General features: G+C 39.9%; 1 protein-coding gene across 1 annotated transcript; it reads right to left on the bottom strand.

The window, feature by feature from the left end:
• Positions 1–837: 837 nt before the first annotated feature.
• LOC121985731 (tryptophan aminotransferase-related protein 3-like) lies at positions 838–22,541 on the bottom strand. Its single transcript, XM_042539342.1, has 5 exons — positions 22,117–22,541; positions 2,185–2,488; positions 1,790–2,085; positions 1,428–1,714; positions 838–1,309 (listed from the first exon to the last, which is right to left on the bottom strand). The coding sequence occupies exons 1-5, from the start codon at positions 22,470–22,472 to the stop codon at positions 1,092–1,094; spliced, it is 1,461 nt and encodes a 486-aa protein (XP_042395276.1). The 5' UTR covers positions 22,473–22,541; the 3' UTR covers positions 838–1,091.
• Between the last annotated feature and the right edge of the window lie 2,685 nt (positions 22,542–25,226).

The following is a 25,226-nucleotide window of genomic DNA, read 5'->3' as shown; positions in this document are numbered from 1 at the left end:
AAAATTAATAATAAACAATTACATTAATCAAAACTTGATATTGAATATAAAACAGTCAGAGTTAAATGACCCAATTATTGTTGAGAGTTCATGCATGCCATGCACACGTGGACGTGCATCCCCTTTGAAGCTGAATGCATGCATGATGACACCAGTAATTGAGCGAGGTGTGGGTAGGCACACCATGTGATCCCTCATCAAATTGTGGAAAAAGAAAGATTAACAGAGGCTTCATGATGGAGATGGGAGAACAATAGTGATACATTAAAAAAAATTGGAGAAAGACAAAGAAACATGGGCCAGACATGGTGGAAATCGATTAAATACATCTTCAGCACAGTGCTGAGAACAAGGAGTCCGTGTCTCATATCTTATCTGAAAGGGAGAGAGACAATCTGAGCATCTTCAGCCTGAAAACCTATTTTCATTACAGAAACTTTTATTTTACCACTCAAAGAAAAAAAAAATACTCTTTTTTTCGATTTATTAAAAAATGTCTATCTATAGAGTTTCCCGGATTCAGCTGATCAAACTAACACACATAAAGGAGCTTGTCGTGAAGGAGCATGCAACTTCCATTTAATATATAAATTCCAGGGTTTGGAGATCATAATTAATGGAGAACTTGAACGTACTTGGAAACACCAGGCACGTCTCCCACGTTGCGTTTCTTTATTTATTTGCTGAAATATAATTAGGTGGGTGCCTGCACCAGATGAGGCCTGTGCAATGTGCATTGGAACTCCATTAATTATATATATATATATATATATATATATATAGACAGTAAACTCCACTCTGCTGCAGTTTAATTTTACTTCACTGATTTGTACCAACTTTAATACAAGCATATATAAATTAATTATACGATACAACAAACAAACTGAGTATGCTACACATGCCACATCTGACATTATTAACGCATACAATTTTCCTAATGCAGGATCTAATAAATGTCCAACACTTGTGTGAACAGAGTTCACTCACATTCTTGATTATGAATGTATATATATGTGCTAGTTGATCGATCTGAATTATTCAACAAATAAAATCAACTTAATCGCATCAACGTGTGCTAGAGATGAGGCTAGCTAGCTAGCTACGAGTACTGCAGGCTCCTCCTGAGAAACGAGAGATTCAAATCGCTGCAACAGTAAGTCCATATCATCCTCCGTCTTGATCAGACTTAGTCGTGTGTATCGACTTCCTGCTTCGAAGATTATGCCGGTTCGCGATATGATGCCGGCTTTTAGTAGCACAGCAGCGCAGTCTTTGTCTTCCTCCCTCTCACATTTCACCCAACCAAAAGCTGCAATTTGGTTATATATATGTATTCAGATCATGAGTGAATTAAATATATAGCCGCATGCAAAAAACCTGTTCTAATTAACATCGATATATATGGATGTGGAATTGAAGAAGGTGACCTGGAGAGGGGTCTCTGATCTTGTTGAAGTAGGAGCAATACTGAGGAGGGAGCTTTTGGAGCGAGAAGCGAGTGGAAGAAGATAAAATCTTGTTCAGCTTGCTCCACCTCTCACTCAACGTCGTATAACCAAAATCAAATATATCATCTTGTTTCTTCACCTTTGCAATTATAACTTTGACAAGCTTCAGGACTCTCAGTTGAGTGTCTCGAGAAACTCCCATGGAGTTCAGCTGCAAATATCGGTTAAGTTTCTGGTACACTCCTTTATCCTTTATCACCACCCACCTGAAACCCAAAATCACAACGTATACCGTCATGCATTGATTCAGATCACAAACTTGTAGCTAACAATTTGCACACCCAAATCTGCTGCTGGCGTGGCCGGAGAGCTTAGAATCAGTGAAGACCATGATGTCCTCGTCTGATGGAGCCGGAATTGCAGAGTAGTGAGGCCAGTAGTAAGCGTGATCGTGAATGACTGTCGATCCGGGGAGGACGGGTCGTTTCAGGGTGCCTTCAGGGTTGTTCGGGGACGTGACGAACTCGATGAAGTTTGCCGATGGCGACGGAGATGAAGATGCGTTCGCCCAGTCAGACGTCAATCCTTCCCACTCGAACTCTCTGCCATCGAGCAAGTCTGTTTGCGCCTTGTACATCTGCAAGCAGAGTAGCAATTGGTAGATGAATGTCAAGAAATCTCCTCTGCTTGTGTCATCATTCAATGCATGAGTTGGATTGGATACACATTGACTGACCGGATAGTAAGGAGCGCTGGCGACGACGTTGGAAAGGGAGGAGGATGAAGAATCGTTGTCGGGGGAGAGCGAGCGGATGAGGGCGTTGAAGAGCTGAGTGGACCCGGATCCGAAGACGATGAACTTGCCGTCGGTGACGGCGTTTCCCACTGCTTCGTGGAGAAGGCGCAAGTGAGTTTCCAGCTGGAGGGAGATGAAGTTGTCGCCGTTGGTACGGTAGCTCATCCGGTGCCATCCGGAGACGACGACAGCGCTGAGCGCAGCGTGCTGCTGCCAGTACGGCTCCAAAAATAGTGGATCCCCGCTGAGAACACGAGCAGTTAACAAAATTAAATGTGTTGGCTGATAGCTTAATAGTCGTTGGCTAATCAGTTACAAAAATTCTGAATTGGCTTCCAACTCGAACTGGATAATCTAGGGAAGTTAGAAAAGGAAAATCTATGGAAGAAAAACAAAAAATTGAAAGCATTTTAGAAGCATGAACATCACTTTAAGCTGCGCGGCCCGAATCGCCCAGGGCCCAGGTGGGCCGGGACCTCTGCGCTTCCATTCTTAAATATTTTTGACCAAAAATTAGAAAGGTCATTCTTAATTATTAGAATTATTAAATAATAATAATAATAATAATAATAATTGATGATGTCCGGAAGTTGAATCAGACGAGAGGCCGATGACGAGGGCGAGAATGTTGACTAAGAGAGGATTGGGCTTCTAGACCCGAAAATGCGTTGCAGACCTTTAGATCTTTAAGGAGAGTAGGGAGGAGACGTCGAAAATGGTACCCACGAGTCTGCACACACCATAGGGAGATCACATGGGGGGCGTTAAAGCGAGAACCAGGGAAGAGGTCCCTGACGCAGGTGCTCTGACGCTCAACAAAAAGTACAGGAAAAAGTAGAATTATAGTAGATGCGTGTGTGTGCGCGCGTACCAGGCCAACGGCGAGGACCTCTTTGGCTTCTCCTGGGTAGGTTGCTTCACTCCCACCTCTCTGAGTACAAGGGAAAGTGGCCTCTGAAGTGAGCAGGTCCTCCGCCACCTCCATTCCTTAGGCGCCTCCTCCTTCGCCAACTGTCCAACCTTCAGAGGCTCTTCCCCAGTCGTCACACCCATCCAAAGGCCGCTTCCAATTCACGTCTGCTTTCAACGTGCCATCCCTCCAGGTGTTGGCCCAAGTCTCATCTTCAGATCCCTCGCCCGCCTACAGGCAGGTGCGACTGCATGGATTGCTAGCAGAGACCTAGAAAGGCACAACAAACAAAGTGGTGGATCGCCCGCTGCTGGAGTTGGCAGACAAATTCTCCCAAGAGGTGACTGCGGTGAGTTTTGGTTATTCTACTCCTGAATATAACATGTTGCTAATCCTATTCCTCCACAGCTTTGAATGACTAGGATGAGTGTATCCCAACCCGTTGCATGGCTACATCGGGAGAATGAAGCCCTACAGGGGCAAACAACTAAGCAGGAAACATCTACAAGCTAAATTTTTGACCTGACTGGCCTACAAAAGGCTCAGACATAGGCCGACCTACTCAGAGTAGTGGAGAAGAAGGCCCAGGAAGCTCGGGAACTAGCTGATATTGAGGCGAAAAGGGCACAGAAACTAGAGGTCGTCCTGAAGACCAACGATGATAGGCTCCACTCAGAAAATGCAAGAAAGGTCCAAGCAATGGCTGATTCTGACATAAAAACCCTAGAAGCCTAGGACCTTTCTAATAAATTAAAGGAGATGAAAACTTTTCATACTTCTACCCTGGCAACACTAGCGGCGAAGGATGCTGAGTTGGTGCCAGCACCCTGTTGGTATCCGACTTGTAATAGCAAATGGATGCTCAGAGGATTACCCTGGAGTCCCTACGTGCCGAGCTAGAAGCTACGTAGTCTAAAGTGGCAGCCTCTAAGTTGGAGCTAGATGGGGAGGAATCTAAGTTAGCCAAGTCCTAGGATGAGCTAGCAAATTACCGAGCGCGGGAGAATAACTGCTTTGAGACCAGGAAGACCGCTTATCTTTCTTCCCGCGACTTTGGCTTGGAAGTCAACACCACTATTAACCAGATGATCATTCATGGCTGAAGGAGTCGTTACACAGCTACAAGAGATCGGTCTACTGGCATCTGAATCTCCTGAGGACTTTCTAGATCACGAAAGGTTGTTGGGCAAGCTTCTTGACAAAACCTTCACGACTTTTAAGTAGTTTTTTGTTGTCCAACATTCCAAGCCCTGATAAGGCGTAAAACTTTTCATAACTTGTACTTAATTATTTCTTATATTGGCTTGTCCTTGATACCTGTGTTTGTGTCACTTATTCCTACACGTTTGTGAACATTGGCACGCCCACGAGGTAGGGCTAATGCCTCGTCCTTCTGGATGCTGGTCAAGTAGTAAGACTTGGCTTATCTCCAAGAGTGACGTTAGACATCGTCCAGGTAGCTATCTTCTCTAAGAGATCCATGATTGGTAGCTCGAGTGGATCTTGTCTTAGAATTTGAGAGATGTCCTAAGGCAATCGCCTTATAATTTTTCTATTTATTTATTTGATAAGTATAGATTAATTATTTGAGTGCATATTATATGTTTGATTGTCTTAAACTCATTTATTGAATGTCTGTAATATAATTCATAGCATAAGAGAATTTGTGATTGAATTATAACTAGTGATTATCTCTACATGTGCAATTATGAATATATTGAAATTTTCCTAGTCGTCGAATTGATGTATTCGGACATCATTAATTCTGTAAGACTAGCACGGGTTATACTCCTTGGTTCGGTCAAACAGCTATTTTCTCACTGGCTGGAGACATTGGGATGTCGAGAGTTAAATGTGGATGCTGGTTATGGTAACTAGTTCATTGGAGTGACTCGCTATAAGACTTCGTTCTATATATATATATAGATATATTTGTGAAGTTCTTACTGCAGCATGAGTGCAAATTTCCTTCGATTTGAGGTATACAAGTCATCTTGGTTATGAAGACTTATACTTTGACAACTTGAGCAAGCATCTCATTGAGATGTGGACCCAGGATAATTGGGTATAAGTTGAAGTGCCCGAAGGTGTTTCACCGCTCCTTGCGAGGAGACGTATATTCTATTGCTACTCGTTAGGATTATTACTCAAAGTCTTTAACCAAAGTATCACATGTTAAGAGTGCGAGACTCTTGTACACATGTATGAGTAATTTGAATCCGCAGAACAAGGAAGTATTACTTGGGCTAGGTGTGACGTAGTCAGCCTAGTGGGGACAAGACACATAGACCATGTCCTGAACTAAGTAGGTAAAAGACGAGTGAAAGGAACGAAACACAACTCACTATACCTCGTGAAGGATTTAAAATTAATTCTAAGATTAACTATGATTTTCGGGCTAATTGGGGATCATGATGTACTACTAGGTATCACTTATGATCGTTGTATAATTAAGTAGTTAATTATGGACGACCAAGATAAATCGGGAACCTATTGGGTCACACGCACTAACTGTTGGTGTAATATCATTTTGGTCAAGGTTGACCTAGTTGACTAAGCTTGAGTTGGCTCAAACTTAAGTCTTGATATTTGGGTTTCGATGTTTGACAATACATGGAGATTGTAGATGCAATCGTTCATTTGAGGAGATTGTTGATACAATTCTCCTCTGGTCAAGGTTAACCAGTTAGATATGAAGAAGAGTCAAATAGGTCAAAGGGTTGACTGCATACTTGACTGGGAAAGTCCAAACTGGAGGTTAGATAGATGGGAAATCCTGGTGAGTGAAGTCAGGTGAAAGACCTAGTGAGTGAAGCTAGGCAGTTGGAAAATCCTAGTAGGTGAAGTTAGGTGAAAGTCCTGTTGAGTGAAGCTAGGCAGGTGAAAGTGCCGGTGAGTGAAGCCAGGCAGTGGGAAAATCTTGGTGAGTGAGGTCAGGTGAAACCCCTAGTAAGTGGAGCTAGGTGAAAGTCCTGGTGAGTGAAGCCAGGCAGATGAGAAATCCTAATGAGTGATGCTAGGTAGATGGAAAGACCTGGTGAGTGAAGCCAGGCACGTGGAAATCCAGGTGGGTCAAGGTTGACCAGACACCTGGTATTGAGAAGTCCAAGTAGGTCAAAGGATTGACCGGATATTTGACACAAGAAATCTAGATGGGTCAAGGGTGACCAGACATATGGTGGAAGGAAGTCCAAGTGAGTTATGGAGGACCAGACACTTGGCACGAGACGGTAAATCTAAGTGGGTTAAGGAGGACCGCACTTGGTGATCAGAAGTCCAACGAGAAGTTAGTAAAGAGAAAGTCCTGATGGGTCAAAAGTTGACCGAACACTTAGCGGTTGTAAGTCCAATAGGGAGTTGGCATGGAATTAGGAAGTTCGGACATAGTAAACTTCCGAAGACCATAACTTTTGACTCGGATATCGGAATGAGGTGATCTCATATGCGAAACGAAGCTCGTTTCAAGCTATACACAATTTTCTACTTTTCAATCGATTGGCCAATCGATTGGAGGGTTCAATCGATCAGCCAATCGATTGGTTGACGCGATTTTATGCAGAAACCTTCTTGATCGATTAGGTAATCGATCAAAACTTCTCCAATCGATTGGGAGAGTTTATGAGCAAACAGTGAGTTTCTGAATCGATCAGTTGATCGATTGAAACCTCCAATCGATCAGCTTATCAATTGGGAAGTTGGAAATCGTGCGATAGAGGCTGAATCGATCGGGCAATCGATTCAGGTGTCTTCTAGAGAGCACAGAGGCGCTCTGAATCGATCAGCCGATCGATTCAAAGCCTCCCCAATTTATTAAGAGTCATTCAATCGATTGTGATCCGACCGTTGCACAGGTTATAGCCGTTGGCGAGCTTCTTCTTTGCACATTCCTCTCTGGCGACTATAGTATGATTTTAGCGGCGATCTCAGCAAGCTTCTCCACACTTTCACAGCTAGTTCTTGAAGGTTCTTGGAGACAAGTGTAGTCACACTTCCAAGGTTCAAGGGGCAACAATAAGCAACAAGTAAGTAAGAAGAAAGAGTTTTCATTTGTATCTTTTATATTTTCTTCTTGTGGGTGTTGTATATTGTTGTGTGAGTTTGTACAAGGCTTCTCTGCCTCCTGATGTGACAGAGAAGGAGTGTTTTTATTAGTGGAGAGTGGAGAGTGTGTCGTGTGTAGATCCTTGGATTAGTCATCTCTTCTTAAGGTGGATACCAAGTAAATCTTTTGTATTAGCGTTGTAAGTTTGCTTCGAGTTCATTCCGCTGCATATCATCACCAAGAAGCAAGCAACGAGACGTGCGACGAGCTATTCACCCCCCCTTTTAGCATCAAAACAACCCTAACAAGTGGTATCAGAGTGAGGTCGTTTTTCACCGGAATCATCGTCGAAAGGGGCAACAAGGCTAGAGGGTGAAGAAGTTGAAGCACTGAAATTCAACAAGTCAAAGATTTCATCAAGGCTCAACTTCAAATGGAATTCCGAGAAGGATTCGGATTCGACACAAGGGTGCCTCCACCATTCATATCCACAAGCTTCGATTCTTGAAAATTAATGATTGAAAATTTCCTTATGATGGAGATAGAGCAATGGTTTGCTCTAATGGAAGGCTTTGAAGCTCCAACAAATTCAAAGGATAAAATTCTCAAGAGGAGCAAGTGGAGCCAAGAGCAAATCCAAAAATGTGAGGTCAATAATAAAGTGACCAAGCTATTGATCAATCTATTACCGAGTAATATCTTGGAGCAAATTGGAGAATTCAAGGATGCCAAAGAGCTTTGGAACAAATTGGCCAAGCTTCATGAAGAACCCTCCCCTATACCAAACCAAGAAGAATCAAAAGAGGGTGATTCATTGGATTAAGACCAAAAGGAAGAAGAAGAGGACTCGAAAGTTGAGATATATGCTCAACATCCGAAGAAGAAGTCCAAGAAACCTCATCTTCAAAGGAATGCAATGAGAAGGGTAAAGAGGGAGCATACTTTTTGTTCCATGTACAAGATGAAGATGAAGAACACTCCACCTCTAGGATTGAGGGGGAGAGACATTCGTTGAAACCGGACCAAGAAGAAGGAGAAGCTTCTACTCCCGGGTCAAGTGAAGAAGAAGATGGGGCAACCTCCACAACACAAACAAAATCAAATGGAGGATTAAGTGTCATCCCTACGCATGAAGGTATAACTAGTTCAATTAAAAATAAAAATCATATTATATGCTTTGAGTGTAGGGAACATAGACATTACAAAAGCAAATATCCTAAGTTGACCAAGAAAAAGAGTCAACCGACACAAAAGGACAAGGAGAAGCCCAAGGAGACCGTCCCCACAATAAAGAAGAGCAAGGAACATATTGTGTGTTTCTTGTGTCATCAAAAAGGGCATTATCGAAGCCAATGTCCAAAGGGGAAGAAGTCGGTCAAAGTCAAAGGAGGAAGAACAAGTAAAGGAGGAGCTTCCAAGGTAAAACCTAAGGTATAATTTATTGAGTCTATCCCTTTAAATCATGGTAAAAAATATGCTAGTTAAAATTTATATCATTTCAATGCTATTTATCATGAAAATAGGAGGCATGATAGAATTAAGTAAAATTATGTTGTCTATCATGCTAAAACTATCTCACCTAAGGTTAGGAAGGTAGATAACTACTTGGTCAAAAATACTAAGGATAGTAGATACAAGCCCAAAAATAGAAATGCTCAAGGATTTAAAGAAAAATCTAAAACTAAGGATTTAATAATGGAAAATCAAGTATTGAGATCAAACCTTGATAACATAGAAAAGACCTTAAAGAAAATCAAAAATTTTCTTAAGGGCCAAAATGGGCATAACCTAGATTTAAGACATCAAAGGTCATCCAATGACCATAAAGGTTTGGGATACAAACCCAAGACTAAGAAGGATGTAATATCTTATCATAGGGTTCCATATAGATATGGAACCAACCTTAGGTCTAGAGGTCAAGTAAAGGATACAAGGGAAGTTATCCCTAAGAGTATCTTTGTAACAAAAAATGTGACTAAGACTTCTAAGAAGTCTAAGAAAGTCACTAAGAATGTTACAAGGGAAGCTATCCCTAGAGTTGACCTAGAGGAAGTGACCAAGGCTTCTAAGAAGCCTAGAAAGGTTATTAGGAAGATATCAAGGGAAGTTATCCCTAGTGAATACCTAAAACATCCAAGGAGCACTAATAGGTATTGGGTTCCTAGGAGCATCTTCTCTACCCCTTAGATGGGTTAGAGAGTGTCAACTCAAATTGGAAGGATAGTTAACCCAACGTTGATGAAGTTGACACTCGGAGAGCATTTTTAAGGTTATTGTGTTAATCTTTGAAAATGAAATGGATTATCGTTTACTCTTTGGAAGAGTAAAATGTGCCATAATTTGAGGAAATTGATTTAATTTTCATTGGCATAAAAAGGAAAAAAATAAAATAAATATCAAGTTGGGTTTTGGTATTTTCTTAAAGAAAATTGGGGGCAATCTAGATAAATTTTAGGTTTAGCTAAGGATTAAGGATACTTAGGTAGATAATCTAGGTATATTTTATTTATGCTAAAACTTGTCATGATTGTTTGCCCATTATATGTCATAACATCATATTTTGTATTCATGCTTATTATGAAAAACACAAAAATATCATGTCATGTCATACATACATCATGTAGTTATAGCAGATTTTCTTTTGAAAATTATTCATTTTGATGTGTGTCATATATCATTATACATTATTTTAATTTCCTTACAATTAAGGACAAATGGTATTTTACTAACAAGTGACATCCTAGGTGGATATCTAAAATTTCTAAAATTCCTAGATAGATATGCATGATCCCTAGTTTAGGGCAAAACCAAATCTTACATCTCACAAAGAACCATAAGATGACTTGTATGTGTTTTAGTATACATTAGATACAATGAGGTGTTAGGATGATGAACAAAACTCAAGATATTGATTTAGTGCATTCTTTTTGAGTTTTAGGTTCATCAAAACGCATAGTTATGTGTTTTCCAATCATTGGGAAAGCTAATGTTCATCAAAACACATAGTTATGTGTTTTCCAATCATTGGGAAAGCTAATGTTCATCAAAACACATAGTTATGTGTTTTCCAATCATTGGGAAAGCTAATGTACAAGTTATATGCATTGAGCCCAAAGAACATGGTTGGATATTAGTTTTGAAAATAATTTTAAATGTACGTTGGAAAACCTTGGTGAAGACTATCTTTTGATAGTAATCATCATTGAAAAATTAAACACAAACTAGAAGTAAACATTAAAGTTTTTACAAGTTTTCAAGTTTGTGTCAATCTTTGAAAATAGGAAGTATTTTCATAGAAAACTATTTTTCCATGATAGTATATACCCTAAGTAATGTCTACATCAATGTTCATGATTTTTAGGATTTTGTAGAATTTCTACGGCATTTCTGAATTTCGTTGAAATTGAATTTCAAGAAATCAGAAATCCAATTGATCAGTCGATCGATTGGAAGGTCTCAATCGATCAGTCGATCGATTGAGAATGTATTTTTTGTGACCAGAACGTCGCGGAATCAATCAGCCGATCGATTGACCCAGGTTGGATCGATCAATCGATCAATTCAAGGGCAATTTCCGCGAACAAAATCTCGCAGAATTGATCGTTGGATCGATTGAAATGGTTTCAATCGATTGAGACCCAACTTCAATCGATTGAAAATGCTGATTTTGGGTGGGAAAGCCTGATTTCAGCATTTTAAATCATTTTTAGTCTAGGTAACCATTTTTAACCCCTTGACACACATTTTTATACATTTATGGGGAGTTTTCATAATGAAAACACGAATGGATTGGTTATGGGAGACTAAGTAGAAGTTTAAGTTGATGTTTGATTTCAATATTGAAGTTTTGAATCTCAAAACTTCTAAATTTGGGTTTCTTAAAGATTTAGAGATTCCAAGTCATTGTTGGTGCAATGATAGAAGTTACGAGCATGTCTTTAGGAGGAGTCACTCGCTAAAGACATGGAAATTATTTTCCGAAACCATGGAAGGTGGTATATCATTCTCTTGAAAAATGCTCAAGGATGAGCATTGGATACAATGAAGGGTATGAGACCTTTATTGTGTTTGTAAAGAGATTTAATGCTCAAGGGTAGACATTGAAGATAAATGAAGGGTATAGGACCTTCATTGTTGGATTGGTTAATGTTCAAGGGTGAGCATTGGAGATAATGAAGGATATGGGACCTTCATTGTGGTGTTATACACAATGAGTGAAGTTGTGAACAACGGTGAGTAACTCTTCAGGGGGAGAGTTCTTTTTGATATGTGCCAATAGGGGAGAATGTAGGGTTTAAGTTAGGCCTTCATTACCTAAAGAGGGAGTTTGCCCTCTAGGAAAGGGGGAGAATGAAGGAAACCCTCATTCATACTTTGGCACTAAAGGAAGTTGAGGCTATGGAATTAGCCTAACTTAAAGGTATTGTCAAACATCAAAAAGGGGGAGATTATTGATGCAATATCCTTTTGGTCAAGCTTGACCTGGTTGACTAAGCTTGAGTTGGCTCAAGCTTAAGTCTTGATGTTTGGGTTTCGATGTTTGACAATACATGGAAATTGCAGATGCAATCGTCCGTTTGGGGAAATTGTTGATACAATTTCCCTCTGGTCATGGTTGACCAGTTAGATATGAAGAAGAGTTAAGTAGGTCAAAGGGTTAACTGGATACTTGATTGAGAAAGTCCTAACTGAAGGTTAGGCAGATGGGAAATCCTGATGAGTGAAGCTAGGTGAAAGACCTAATGAGTGAAGTTAGGCATTTGGAAAATCCTAGTGGGTGAAGCTAGGTGAAAGTCCTGGTGAGTGAAGTCAGGCAGGTGAAAGTCCCGGTGAGTGAAGTCAAGCAGTGGGAAAATCCTGGTGAGTGAAGCCAGATGAAAACCCGAGTGAGTGAAGCCAGGTGAAAGTCCTGGTGAGTGAAACCAGACAGATGAGAAGTCCTAGTGAGTGAAACTAGGCAGATTGAAAGACCTGGTGAGTGAAGCCAGACACGTGGAAATCCAGGTGGGTCAAGGTTGACCGGACACCTGGTATTGAGAAGTCCAAGTAGGTCAAAGGATTGACTGGATATTTGGCACAAGGAAATCCAGATGGGTCAAGGGTGACCGGACATTTGGTGGAAGGAAGTTCAAGTGGGTCATGGAGGACCGGACACTTGGCACGAGATGGTAAATCTAAGTGGGTCAAGGAGGACTGCACTTGGTGATCAGAAGTCCAACAAGATGTTGGCAAAGAGAAAGTCCTAATGGGTCAAAAGTTGATTGAACATTTAGCGGTTGTAAGTCCAATAGGAAGTTGACATGAAACTAGGAAGTTCGGACGTAGTAAACTTCCGAAAGCCATAACTTTTGACTCGGATATCGGAATGAGGTGATCTCAGATGCGAAACAAAGGCCGTTTCAAGATTTACAAAGTTTCTACTTGCCAATCGATTGGGGGGGGGGGGGGTTCAATCGATCAACCAATCGATTAGTTGACGCGATTTTGTGCAGAAATCTTCTTGATCGATTGGGCAATCGATCAAAACTTTCCCAATCGATTGGGAGAGTTTCTGAGCAAACAGTGAGTTTCTGAATCGATCAGTTAATCGATTGAAACCTCCAATTGATCAGTCGATCGATTGGGAAGCTGGAAATCACGCGATAGAGGCTAAATCGATCGGGCAATCGATTCAAGTGTTTTCTAGAGAGCACATAGGCGCTCTGAATCGATCAGCCGATCGATTCAAAGCCTCCCCAATCGATTGAGAGTCATTCAATCGATTGGGATCCGACCGTTGCGCAAGTTATAGCTGTTGGCGAGCTTCTTCTTCGCACATTCCTCTCCAGCGACTACAGTGCGATTTTAGCGACGATCTCAGCGAGCTTCTCCACAATTTCACAGCTAGTTCTTGAAGGCTCTTAGAGACAAGTGTAGTCACACTTCCAAGGTTCAAGAGGCAACAACAAGTAACAAGTAAACAAGAAGAAAGAGTTTTCATTTGTATATTTTATATTTTCTTCTTGTGGGTGTTGTATATTATTGTGTGAGTTTGTACGAGGCTTCTCCGCCTCCGGCTGCGACCGAGAATGAGTGTTTTTATTAGTGGAGTGTGTCGTGTGTGGATCATTAGATTAGTCACCTCTTCTTGAGGTGGATACCAAGTAAATCCTTTGTATTAGCGTTATAAGTTTGCTTCGAGTTCATTCCGCTGCATATCATCACCAAGAAGCAAGCAACTAGACGCGCGACGAGCTATTCCCCCCCCCCCCCCCCCTCCCCAAACGACTCTAACATTAACAAGTCTCTAAAAGACGTAAAATAAGTTTAAAAAAAATAAGATTCTTAGATCAAGAGATAAATATTTGGTTGAACCATACATAAGACAAATATAGAAATATTTGTCGCAATGGAAGAAATGATAGGTCACATCTCTTATGGAAGAGTTGGACTATATTTGGTTTAATCATGAATTAGTCATGAACCAACTTGGTTTAGTTGTGAACCAAACCAAGGGGTTAATGAGCTAATTTTTGGTTAAGGGATAATGGGTTGGATTTGGACTTTCTAATCCAACTCATTAATGAGGGTTATATATTGATATGGTTTTTGGAAAATCTTAACCCAATTTCTCTACTCCTCTTCCTCTCCCCTCTCTCTTTGCCGCTATTAACAAGGGTAAGCTCTTCCCCTTGTTGTCGTGACCACCACAAAGAAGAAATCTCTTCCTTGTGTGCTTCTCTTCCTCTTCTTCTTGATCTCTCTTCTTCGCTCATGGCTAGTAACTTCCGAAGGAGATGCTTGTACTCAAGAAGTTATCTCGAGAATCTCAGCGTGGATACGAATAGAGGCGAGGTTCGACAACGTCGCTACAGTTGATTCCCTTCTCGTTACAGGTCATTTGTAAGGTACACCTAGCATAAATTTACTTTTCGTAAAAATTTAATTATGTGATCATGTTTGGCTTGTTGTATCCTTATATGCGTGTGGTGCCCGTGATGTAATAATTTATGAATTATTATTATTTTATTTTTGCTGTGCATGTTTACAAAACGTGTTTTAGCACATACCGCATCGGGCATATCCCAACACCTTGGACTATTATTATCGACGGGGAAGTAAGTCTTACGGAATCCCAATGTACTAATTGGATTACCCCTAAGAGTCAGACGATGTATAGCCGACCATCTGAGAGTCCGACGACTTATAGCTAGCCAATTAATGAATACTCGACAATCTAGTTGTTGAGTGGTCTGCCTTAAGCGGCTAGGATAAGGCATTCCGCCCTTATGAAGATACATTCGGCTATAGTTAAGTGGACTTAGACAAGGAAAGCTGCCCGGAATGTTATTCGACTTCATTATTAGAAGCCTGGAAGTTTAGCCGAACTATAAATTGCATGATGTCTTCTTGTAGGGATATGAGAAGAACACCTACACCACTTTCTTGTCGAGTGGCGGACCCGTCTACAAAAAATTTTCATGTTCCCTTAGACTCAGGCTGATGGACTTCCGTTAAGAAATTGGCAAACGCTTGGCCCTTGATGGCCATCCTAGGCTGATAGTGTATATCATACTCGCTCGGCTCGGTAGTCCACTTAATAAATCGGTCGGCTGCTTTAGGGTTGGTGAGAACTCTTCCTAGCAAACTGTTGGTGAGTACTGTTACTGAATGCACAAGGAAGCAAGGCCACAAGCGGTGAACGACAAGGACTAACCCATAAGCCAACTTCTCGAGCATGATGTAGTTGGTCTCGACTCACTCGGTGACAAGATATCCGAGAAAATTTTCCCCTTTAGCTCCAAATATGCACTTCAAGAGGTTCAACTTCAACCTGTACTATCGTAGGGTGCCCAAGTCTCTTCCACGTCGGCGATAAGATCTACTACCTGAGCAGACTTGATGAGAATGTCATCTACGTAGACCTCAACATTACTCCTGATCTGCTTCCAAAAGATCTTGTCCATCATCCGCTAATATGTTGCTAACGTATTTCTTAGTTTGAATGACATAACTATATAATAGAAAATACCATCCGCGGTGATGAAATTGACCTTCTCCTGATCTTCCAGTGCGAGAAGGATTTGATGGTATCCCTGATAAGCATCTAACATGTAGATTAGCTTACACCCCATAGTTAAATCAACTATCTAGTCGATTCGTGGGAGCAAATAACAATCTTTGGGACTTGCCTTTAGGAGACCAAGCAAAGACGTCCCAGTTTTGCATTAGACAATCCTTTTTCTTAATCTCCGATGGAAGGTCGGTCATGATCTTTGTAATGTTCTCAGGTCGATCGGGGTACAACTGCACTTCCTCCTATTGAATTTGCTCCTCAGCTAGAGGAAGAGACTCTCCTTGGATGGCGTGCACCCCTCCATTCTGGATTTTTTAGACCTTACACGCTTCAATTTTTTTTACATCTACATAACACCTCCGTGCAGTCAACTGTTCTCCTCTTACTTCATCAACATGATTCTCCACCAAGAATTTTATTTTTTGGTGGAAGGTAGATATAGCTGCCCGAAACTCATGCAGGGCAGGCCTCCCTAAGATAACATTATAGTAAGATGGAGAATCTACCACTATGAAGGTACTTCTCCTAGTCCTCACTAAAGGTTCAGTGCATAGAGAGATAGTTTAATTTGGCCAATCGATTGCACCTTATTCCCTATGAATCCATATAGGGTGGTGGTCACTGGTTGAACCTCGCTTGCGTCGAGCTTCATATTGTCAAATGCACTTTTAAACAGCACGTTGACAGAGCTTTCGGTGTCAACGAAAACTCTAGTCACTCGATTGTTAGTGATGATCGCCTTGATGATGAACCTGTCGTCATGCGGGAGCTTCACTCCGTCTAGGTCTTAAGGCCCAAAGCTGATTTGAGGTCTCGTTGCTCACTCTTGATTGCATCCAACTACGTGGATTTCGAGCTGGCGTCTGTGAGCCTTTTTGGCTCTGGTAGAATTCTCATCTGTGGGGCCACCTGAAATCATGCCGATGTCCCATATTGCGGTATTTCCCCGATTCTCTTCTTCCCGGGTATCCATTGGCTCCTTTCCTTTGCTAGCCAACCGACCATCCTAACTTTCTCTTCCTTGAGATAGGTTGGTCGAGTGGCCCGAGGTGCCAGGGTTATTGGACTGCTACCTCAAGAGTTGAGGCGCGATTTGGGACAGAGGTTGGCCTAGTTTAATCGCTCGGCGGGAGTCCCGAGCAAACTAGAAACAATTTCCCGTGTCGTGGGTATGAGATCGATGGTAAGTGCAGTATTAAGCTTCCCACGAGGGGGCTTGCTAATCGGAGTCTGCATGACTTTGACCCGTTGCACCACTCTCGCTTCTCGAACTGGTGGAAGGTTGGGCTGGGGATCTCTGGGCCGAGCTAGAGGTGGTGGTGGCCTCCGATTGGCCTTCCCTGTCAGAGCGGGTACCTTCACTTCCTTTTTTTGGGCGGCCTAAGCCTCCTCCACATTAATGTATTTGGCTACTTTCCCCAGTAGGTCATCGAACTGCTTTGTGAGCTTCCTGATGAGGGCTCAGAAGAAATCCCCTTCCGACAGGCTTTGAGAGAAGACACTTATTAATATCTCAGAGGTGGCAGATGGATCGTCCAGCGCCACTTGATTGAAACGTTTAATGTACGTTCTCAAGGACTTTGTGGCTCCTTGTTTGAGTGCGAACATATTATGATTAGTCTTTTGGTATCTCCTGCTCCTGGAAAAATGGTGCAGGAAGATATTTTTGAACTCTTTGAAACAAGTACTAGATTTGACTGACAGTCTGTCGAACCATCTTTACACTGAGCCTTAGAGAGTGGTTAGAAACACTCGGCATGTTATTGTATCGTTGTATTGGTGCATCAGAGTAGCATTTTGGAATTTTTTGAAGATGGTCCTCCGAATCATTGTTACTTCCATACTCTCCCATAGATGGGGGTTTAAAACCCCTGGGCAGTTTTTCATCCAGCACTTCTTTAGAGAAGGGCACACTAGGTTGTTCAAGCGTTTCTTGAATGGCCGGAGCCTTCCCTTTCTTTGTGTCTCTTGGAGGCGAATTCTTAGACGAGGTAGCTTGCGATCCTTCTCTCGACACTCAGAAAAATGCCCGGGGGAAGTCGTACGACTTCTTAATTTTGGATTCCCCTCCAAGGCAAGGAGCTCATTCATTGAGGCAGCAGGTGTTCGACGCGGGTGAGAATCTGCGGTTAGTCATTCCGACGCGGCCCGTGCCTTGGCAACCTTAAATAGCTCATATTCCTCTAGTGTCATAGTCATGTTGATTTTGTCGATATCCTCCATCTTCACCTTCTAGATCAAGCGGTGAAATTGCCACAAACGATATTAAATTTGATCATGTCTGGAAACTGAGTCAAACGGGGGGCCGGTGAAGAGGGTGAGGATGTTGATGAAAAGAGGACAGGGCTTCTGGACCCGATGATGCGTTGCATGCCTTTAGTGTTGCGACATTGACGTCCTCTAGAGGAGGAGGGGGGTGAATAGTATATCACCCAAATCGTTTACTTCCTATAATTTTAGTGCACAGCGGAATACAAAATAAACTAACAAATAAAAAGCTAAATTAAAACAAGAAGAATGAAGACAAGCAAACCACAAAGACACGCTCGTTTACGTGGTCCAGAGATAAAGCTCCTACTCCACGGCTGTTCGTAAGATGGACGATCATGATCCGTTGATGGATAATTCCCAAGAAAACCTTGGCTAGCTCAAACCTCCTTTTCGATGAAGAAACCTCACCACAACATTGATCCCAAACCCTTTGATCCCCTTTTCTAATATACTTTAACCAAGCATATTTCGTCAACTTTAGCCAAACACCCCGAGCTTTCTTAAATAGAGCTCGGGAGAAAACACCTAGTTGTGTCTCCCGCCACCAATCAACTTGTCCTAAGTGGAATTCAACCATTACAGGCTAACGGCTTGATACTAGTCGATTGATGAAAACACCAATCGACTGCTCTACATGGGTTGAGTGAACAGAGGCATTCTATTCGCTATCAGTCGACTGATGAAAACACCAGTAGACTGCTATAGTGACTGTTACAGTAAAACCCTAAACCAAGGATTTTACCTTGAGCACAATATCTCATGCACACATCCTTACCCGCACAACCTCGACCTTGTCTTCTAGCCTCCTCTATCAGCCTTGCGTCCCTCAGATGTTTCCTCATCCTTCATGCCTTACCTTCAAGAGCTTCTTTCGACCTTATTATTATTGTCAGGTCTTCCTTTGCCAAGAGGTCGTAACTTCGGGACTTCAACCTTTACCAAGTCACACTTGGACTTACGTTGCCAAGACTATTCTTGGACTTACACTGCCAAGACTCATCCTTGGACTTTTTTCCTTTGCCAAGTTTACACTTGGACTCTTCTTTATTGTACATGCATCATGCACACTCACAAGCATATATCAAATACAATAATAAATCTAACTTAAACTTTTGTCAAATATCAAAACCTAAGGTACGTTGATTGCTCCAACATTTAGATCTTCGAGGTGAGCAAGGAGGAGACATCGAAAGTGATACCCATGAGCCTGTACACACCATAGGGAGATCACACGGGGGGCGTTAGAGCAAGAACCAGGAAGAGATCTCTAGCACAGACCCTTCGACACTTAATTCTAAAAAAGAGACTGAGTGAAAAGAGTAAGAAAAAGTAGAACGATAGTAGATGCGTGTGTATGCGCGTACCTGACCAACTGAGTGGACCTCCCTTTTTATACTGTCTTTTATAACCTTTGCCATAATGATTCATCAAGGAATGTCAAGTGCCAAGGTATGTCCGATGATAAAGGATGTACGACGAATTTCCATTGGGTGAAGAAAGGTTTCGCGGTATGCATGTGGTAGAGTATCAAAATATTCCCTGACAAATAGTCGTTATTCTCTGATAGGTGGTTGTGATTTTCTGACAATGTTGTTCCTTATTAATAGTCTAATCAGTATTTGAGCCGACCAGGAGTAGACTAGAAGTCATGCCCATGAAAAGTGAGAGATTCAACCCTGGAAGATCGACCGACGTTGGAGCCGACCTGGAATAGACGAGGAGTCATGCTCATGAAAAGTGAGGGACTTAGCCCTGGGGATTGACCAACGCAAGAGCTGACCGGGAGTAGACTGGGAGTCATGCTCATGAAGAGTGAGGGAGTGATCTCTGCGGTCCGATTGGAACTTAGGCTGATAGAGAGTAAACTGTGGCAGTGCCCAGGAAAAGTGATGGCCGGAGCCTTGGGGTCCGACCGACATTTGGGTGGGTCGGGAATAGACTAGGGCAGTGTTTAGGAAAAGTGATGGGTGGAGCCCTGGGACCGACAGACACTTGAGTTGGTCGGGAATAGACTGGAGCAGTGGCCAAGAAAAGTGATGAGTGAAGCCATGAGGACCTGACCGACACTTGGGTCAACTGAGAGTAGACTAGGACAGTGCCCAGAAAAAGTAATGGGCAGAGTTCTGGGGTCGACCGATGCTTGGGCCGACCAGGCGTAGACTGGAGCAATACCCCTAAAGCTAAGTCTTAGAGGAAATGGTCGGTTTGGACACATACTCCCCAATTTTAACTGTCATCTTCTCTTGACTTTGACTATCACGTCATCTTAACTATTGATCTCCCACCATTCTTAGGCCTTCATAATAATAATAATAATAATAATAATAATAATAATAAAACTCCAGTATATTTTAAAAACCCTTATTCCAATATTAGTGTAGCAATACAAACAGAATGGGGAAAAAAAGTATACCTATATCACCTTTATATATAAACAAAATAATCGTACCCAATTAATAAAAAGTAAAAAAATTTAATCAAAATAGCTTCACGTGCTCAAAATGATCATAATACTATTATTATAGCATGGTAACAAGTGGTGAAGTCAGCAATTATAATTTATTCAGACTAAGAGTTGTCTATATAAAAAACAGCCCAAGATTGTGGAATTTGATTTAGAATTTAAGATTTATTGGATGACCAATTATATATATAAAAGAAATGATATATGGCTCATTTTATGTGTATATAGGTTTTTATATCCTAAAAATTAAATACTATCCTCTAAACTCTCTAAAGACATAAAACTTAAGATTTAAAAAAATTATATATACTAGGTGCCCAAAATAGAATAGAGATCCTTTTCTCCGTATTTAATGGACCAAGGCTCTAGTCTAATATAGTAATAAGCCAGATTTAATGACCTCTATCTGTATAAATAGGGACCATTGAATTCCGTATAGAAAGATAAATAGGGACCATTGAATTCCGTCTATTGCTACATTAAATTAAGACCCTGGTCCATAAATACGGAGCAGAAGCTCTCTGTTCCTTAGGGCAGACATATACTTATGTATATATAAATTAAAATGGTCCCGGCTAAGCCTTAGTAGGCTAACACGTTACACCTCCCTTCGTCAATGATTGGAACAGAAGGGGGTGTTTGATTTGCGGAAGATAATATGGGAATAGAAATGAGATTTATTGAAGTAAATAATGAGAATAAGGGTTTCAATCCGATTTACATTCCTCCCACTTTACCTGGTAATGGTCCAATCTCATATTTGGGGATTTGAATCTATGAGATCCATCATCAATATCTCAAATTAACAGTTGATTCAATTAATGTTGTTTGACAACTATAATAATATGTGAAAATTTTGATCCTATTAAAACTATTTTAATTAAGTTTAAATAAATTTAACTAAAATGATAATATTTTATATATATATAAAAGTAGGCAATGGTAAAAAAAAACATACCTAATTAATAGAATAGTCAAAAGGATACTTAAAAAAAAATTAAAACAACAGTCGGTCGTATTTCTCATCTCAAAAATATATAATAGGATTGAAACAACTAAGACGTGCTTAATTGCTACCATGTATAAAAATAAATCAATACAACTCAACTAAAAAATCTATATACAATGTATTTTTCCATAAAAATTCTGAAAATTATTTAAATTTATTTTTTTTAATATTCTCAATATGATAATAATATTATTGTTAAAACATTGTAATAGTCAACTACAATAGTTAGCAGTCAATTAAACTTTTTTTTATAATTTAGGTATCTAATTTTTAGCTAGTCCCCATAAAAGTGATTATCCTTTTATTCTTATTCTAGATTTGTTAATTGATTTAAATATTTCTATAAATTATAGTAACTCCATGCTAATAATTAAAATAGTAATAAAATAAAAAAAATAGTATGAAAAATATAATAGGTACCTTTTAACTTGGGCATTTTACTAAATCGCCTAAATTTGTTAATAAAATTTGAATAAATCAAATCATTTATATATATATATATATATATATATATATATATATATATATATATATATATATATATCTATATATATATATCTATATATAAATATATATATATATATATATAGTCTATTTTGCAATGTTTTCCATGCTGCACTTGATATAATTGAGATATTTTCTAATTCGGGCCCAAACTTTTTTTCTCGCATGTCTGCTGCCTCACTTTTCTGATAGCAGATCCTCTGGACCGTTTTTTGCTATCCAAAAGATGAACCACTCCATGCATTGGTTCATTTGAATGGGTCCTATCTATTAAATGAATAGGGTCCATTCAAATGAACTAATAATCTTTAGTGGTCCATCCTCTGGACCGCAAATGCGGTCCAGAGGATCCGGTCCAATTTTCTACCTCTCGCTCGATTCAAATGGAATCATGTTTACCTCAAAACACGGAAGAGGTAAACAATATCGAGTACATCTATCTCTCTTCTCTCTGGTTTCCCGTTAACCCGCACCTGATCTGATCTGACTTTCCAGATGAATTGTACTATAGTTAAGTTTGGGATGCAGGTCAATCGATTCTGTTGATGATTTTTCCATACCTCAACTAGCTGAGATGACGACAAATCTAAAACAGAGACAGATTCAATTAAGGTACCTGTCGGCGTCGGCGGCGCAATTGGGCAAGAGCAGGGAGCAGTCGCGGCCGCGGTAGCACGTGTTGCACTCGCAGGACGAACGCCCGTCGCTGGCGATCAAGCCATCCAAGAAGGCGCGGCCGTGGCCGGAGCAGTTGACTGCGGCTACCGCCTCGGCCTCCGCCGCGGCGTCGTGAGTCCAGGTGAGGAGCTGGAGCCGATGCGGCTCGATTCCTGGAGGAGTATTCCGCGTGACCGGCGGCGGAAACAAGAGGAGGAGGTTGAGGAGGAGGGAGAAGGGGAGGATGAGAAGGGGCAGGCGGCGTAGTAGGCTGCACAACGACGGAGGTTGGTGGCAGGCCTGCTCCGGCGTCATTACAGCCGAGCCGAGCGAAGCGCTGGGTGGGAACACGGGAGAGGAGCTGAATGAGGTGGATGGAGGGGTCAGGAGCCAGAGATGGATTATTAGTTCAATGTGGGACCCATATGTCGCTGTCTGCATTCATTCTAATGCCTTTTAGTTATGATGAGTAATTATCTGTATAAAGATATTTTTTTAAAAAAAAAAATAATAAATACAAAAATTCTATTATTTTTAATTTTTTTTATCCATCATTTTATATATATATTTTTTTCATAAGATTTTTTCTATATCTATATCATTTTTCATTTATTAAAATGGCACACTGCTTTAATAAATGACCCATTTAATTTTGTACTCTTCTTATTTTACCTTTTCTACCCAATTTAACTTTTTTTCCTTTTTCCCCTCTCCTATCTATGAGGATAAATAAATCAAGTCACTCAGGAACTATTTGAACCTCAATTCGATAAAAATTCATTTGAGCTCGTTTAATAAAACTCTTTAAATAAATAAATTAAGCTCAAGATTCAAAATACTCGACTCGTTAGCTCGTGAACATATTCATTAATAATTTCATGAATCAACTTTTAAATAAAAAATAACAATTTTGATATTAAATTTATAGATTTTACAATCATAAAAATAGACAAATATATTAAATTTATTTATTAGAACAAACATATAAATTTTAATACATATAATTTTATTAAAATATATAATTTAGTTTTTAATGAATATTTAAATTTATAATTTATATTTATTAACCTTATTTAGGTTCGATAAAAGTTCGAATAAGTTTGTGAGTCATGAATATATTCGTTAAATAAAACTCGAGCTCGGTTCAATATAAACAAGTCAAACTCAAACATTCAAGAGTTCAGCTCGGCTCGACTCGATTACATCCATACTCTTATCCATACAATCTCTCCCCTCTTTCCTCTCCTCTCTTTCATTTCTCTTTCCTCTTCTCTCTTTTCACACATGCATAAATATTAAATTCAACCTAATATGATTTTATATCAAGTCTAACATTGACCTAATATATATCCATATCAGGTTCAATATGGATCTGATTTGATATAAATTATATCAGGTCTAATGTGAGCCTTATATGAATCATTTCAAACCCAACATGGGTTCACGTCAGGGTTTAGAACTGATTATTTTTTATTATATTTTAGCATCTCCAAAGAAGTTGAAATTTGCAATGCACAGCACCGTTGGACTTCTTATAATCTTAGAAATCCACAAGACTTAAAATGAGTATAATCAGACATGTTTAGACCAATCAGTGAATTTTGGTCAAAATCCACTAAGAAACCTAGACATGTCCAATTGAACTCATTTGAGGTCCTGTGAATTTTTAAAACTACGAAGAGTTCAACGATGTTATCTATTGCTTATTCGATTTATCCGTAGGTAATAATGTAATAAGAAAGAATCGATTCTAAACCCAATGTGGACCTACGTTAGATCTGATATGAAATCATATCAAACCTGATATGATTCTATATTAGGCCCAACGTGGGCCTAATAAGATTCATATCAAACCCACACAAGAGTTTAAAGCCGATTCTTTCAATTACATTTTAACACCCCCGAAAAAGCTGAAATAAGCAATGGACTAAATCGTTGGGTTTCTTCTTCCCATCTTAGAAATCCACATGATCTGAAATGAGTCAAATTGGATATGTCTAATTCCATTAGTGGACTTTGATTAAAATCCACTGATGGATCTAGACATGTCCGATTGGACTTATTTCAGGTTCTGTGGATTTCTAAAGTCGCAAGAAGTCCAACGATATCGTCCATTGCTTATTTTTACTTTTTCGAGGTGTTAAAATGTAATTGGAAGGATTAATTCTAAACCCAACGTGGGCCACTAGGGCTTAAAGTCGATTCTTTCAATTATATTTTAACACCCTTGGAGAAGTCGAAATAAGCAATGGATGATATTGTCGGACTTCTTGCAGTCTTAGAAATACATAAAACTTGAAATAAGTTCAATCGGACATACCTAGGTTTATTAGTGGATTTTGACCAAAATTCATTAATTGACTTAGAGATGTCCGATTGGATTCGTTTTAGATCATGTGAATTTCTAAGACTAAAAGGAGTCCAAAGTGTCGCTCATTGTTAATTTTGACTTCTCTAGAGGTGTTAAAATATAATAAAGAAAAATCAATTCTAAACCCTAATATGGACCCACATTGGACTTAATATGAATCATATCAAGTTTATGTTGGGTTGGATAGGTATCCACATTAGATATTTTAATTTTTAAATGAGATGCTTTTTCGATTTAATTTTTTTTCCAAGATAGAATTGTTTTTAAAAGGAAGACTAGAAAATAAAGAAGCTTCGTTTTAATTACTTATTGCCGTCCCAAAGAAAACGTTGCCTTAAAAATGCTATGGTCTTTTGTTTTGCACAATCAAATGAAGACCTTTCTTAGCAATTACTCTCTGGAAGAGTCAAGTCAATTTAATTGGGCAAGTGTTAAAGCATTCGTCGTTCCAAAATTTGAACAAGAATTATTATTTTGGAAATCTTTTATCGAGACGCCATTGTTGAGGGTGAATTGTAGAGGAGCTGACTACCTAGGGCCAGAAAAAACATCATGAAATGTATTAAAAAATTGTTATTTGATTTGTTTAATTGACAATATTAAAAGACCTTTCAGATTTTAAGAAATATTGGCATATTATACCAGAGTTCTTTTAAAAATAAAATAAAGGTACAAAATAATTGAAGAAGTTATGAGAT

This window comes from Zingiber officinale, chromosome 5B (assembly GCF_018446385.1).
Source record: "Zingiber officinale cultivar Zhangliang chromosome 5B, Zo_v1.1, whole genome shotgun sequence".
NCBI lineage: Eukaryota > Viridiplantae > Streptophyta > Magnoliopsida > Zingiberales > Zingiberaceae > Zingiber > Zingiber officinale.
This window is presented reverse-complemented; position numbering and strand designations above follow the sequence as displayed.

Excerpts from the sequence above, each read along its gene's own strand:
- LOC121985731 (XM_042539342.1), bottom strand. The coding sequence starts at position 22,472 with ATGACGCCGGAGCAGGCCTGCCACCAACCTCCGTCGTTGTGCAGCCTA. Across the intron at positions 2,086-2,184 it reads CCAGCGCTCCTTACTATCCG|ATGTACAAGGCGCAAACAGA; the intron begins GTCAGTCAATGT and ends CTCTGCTTGCAG. Across the intron at positions 1,715-1,789 it reads CACGCCAGCAGCAGATTTGG|GTGGGTGGTGATAAAGGATA; the intron begins GTGTGCAAATTG and ends TTTGGGTTTCAG.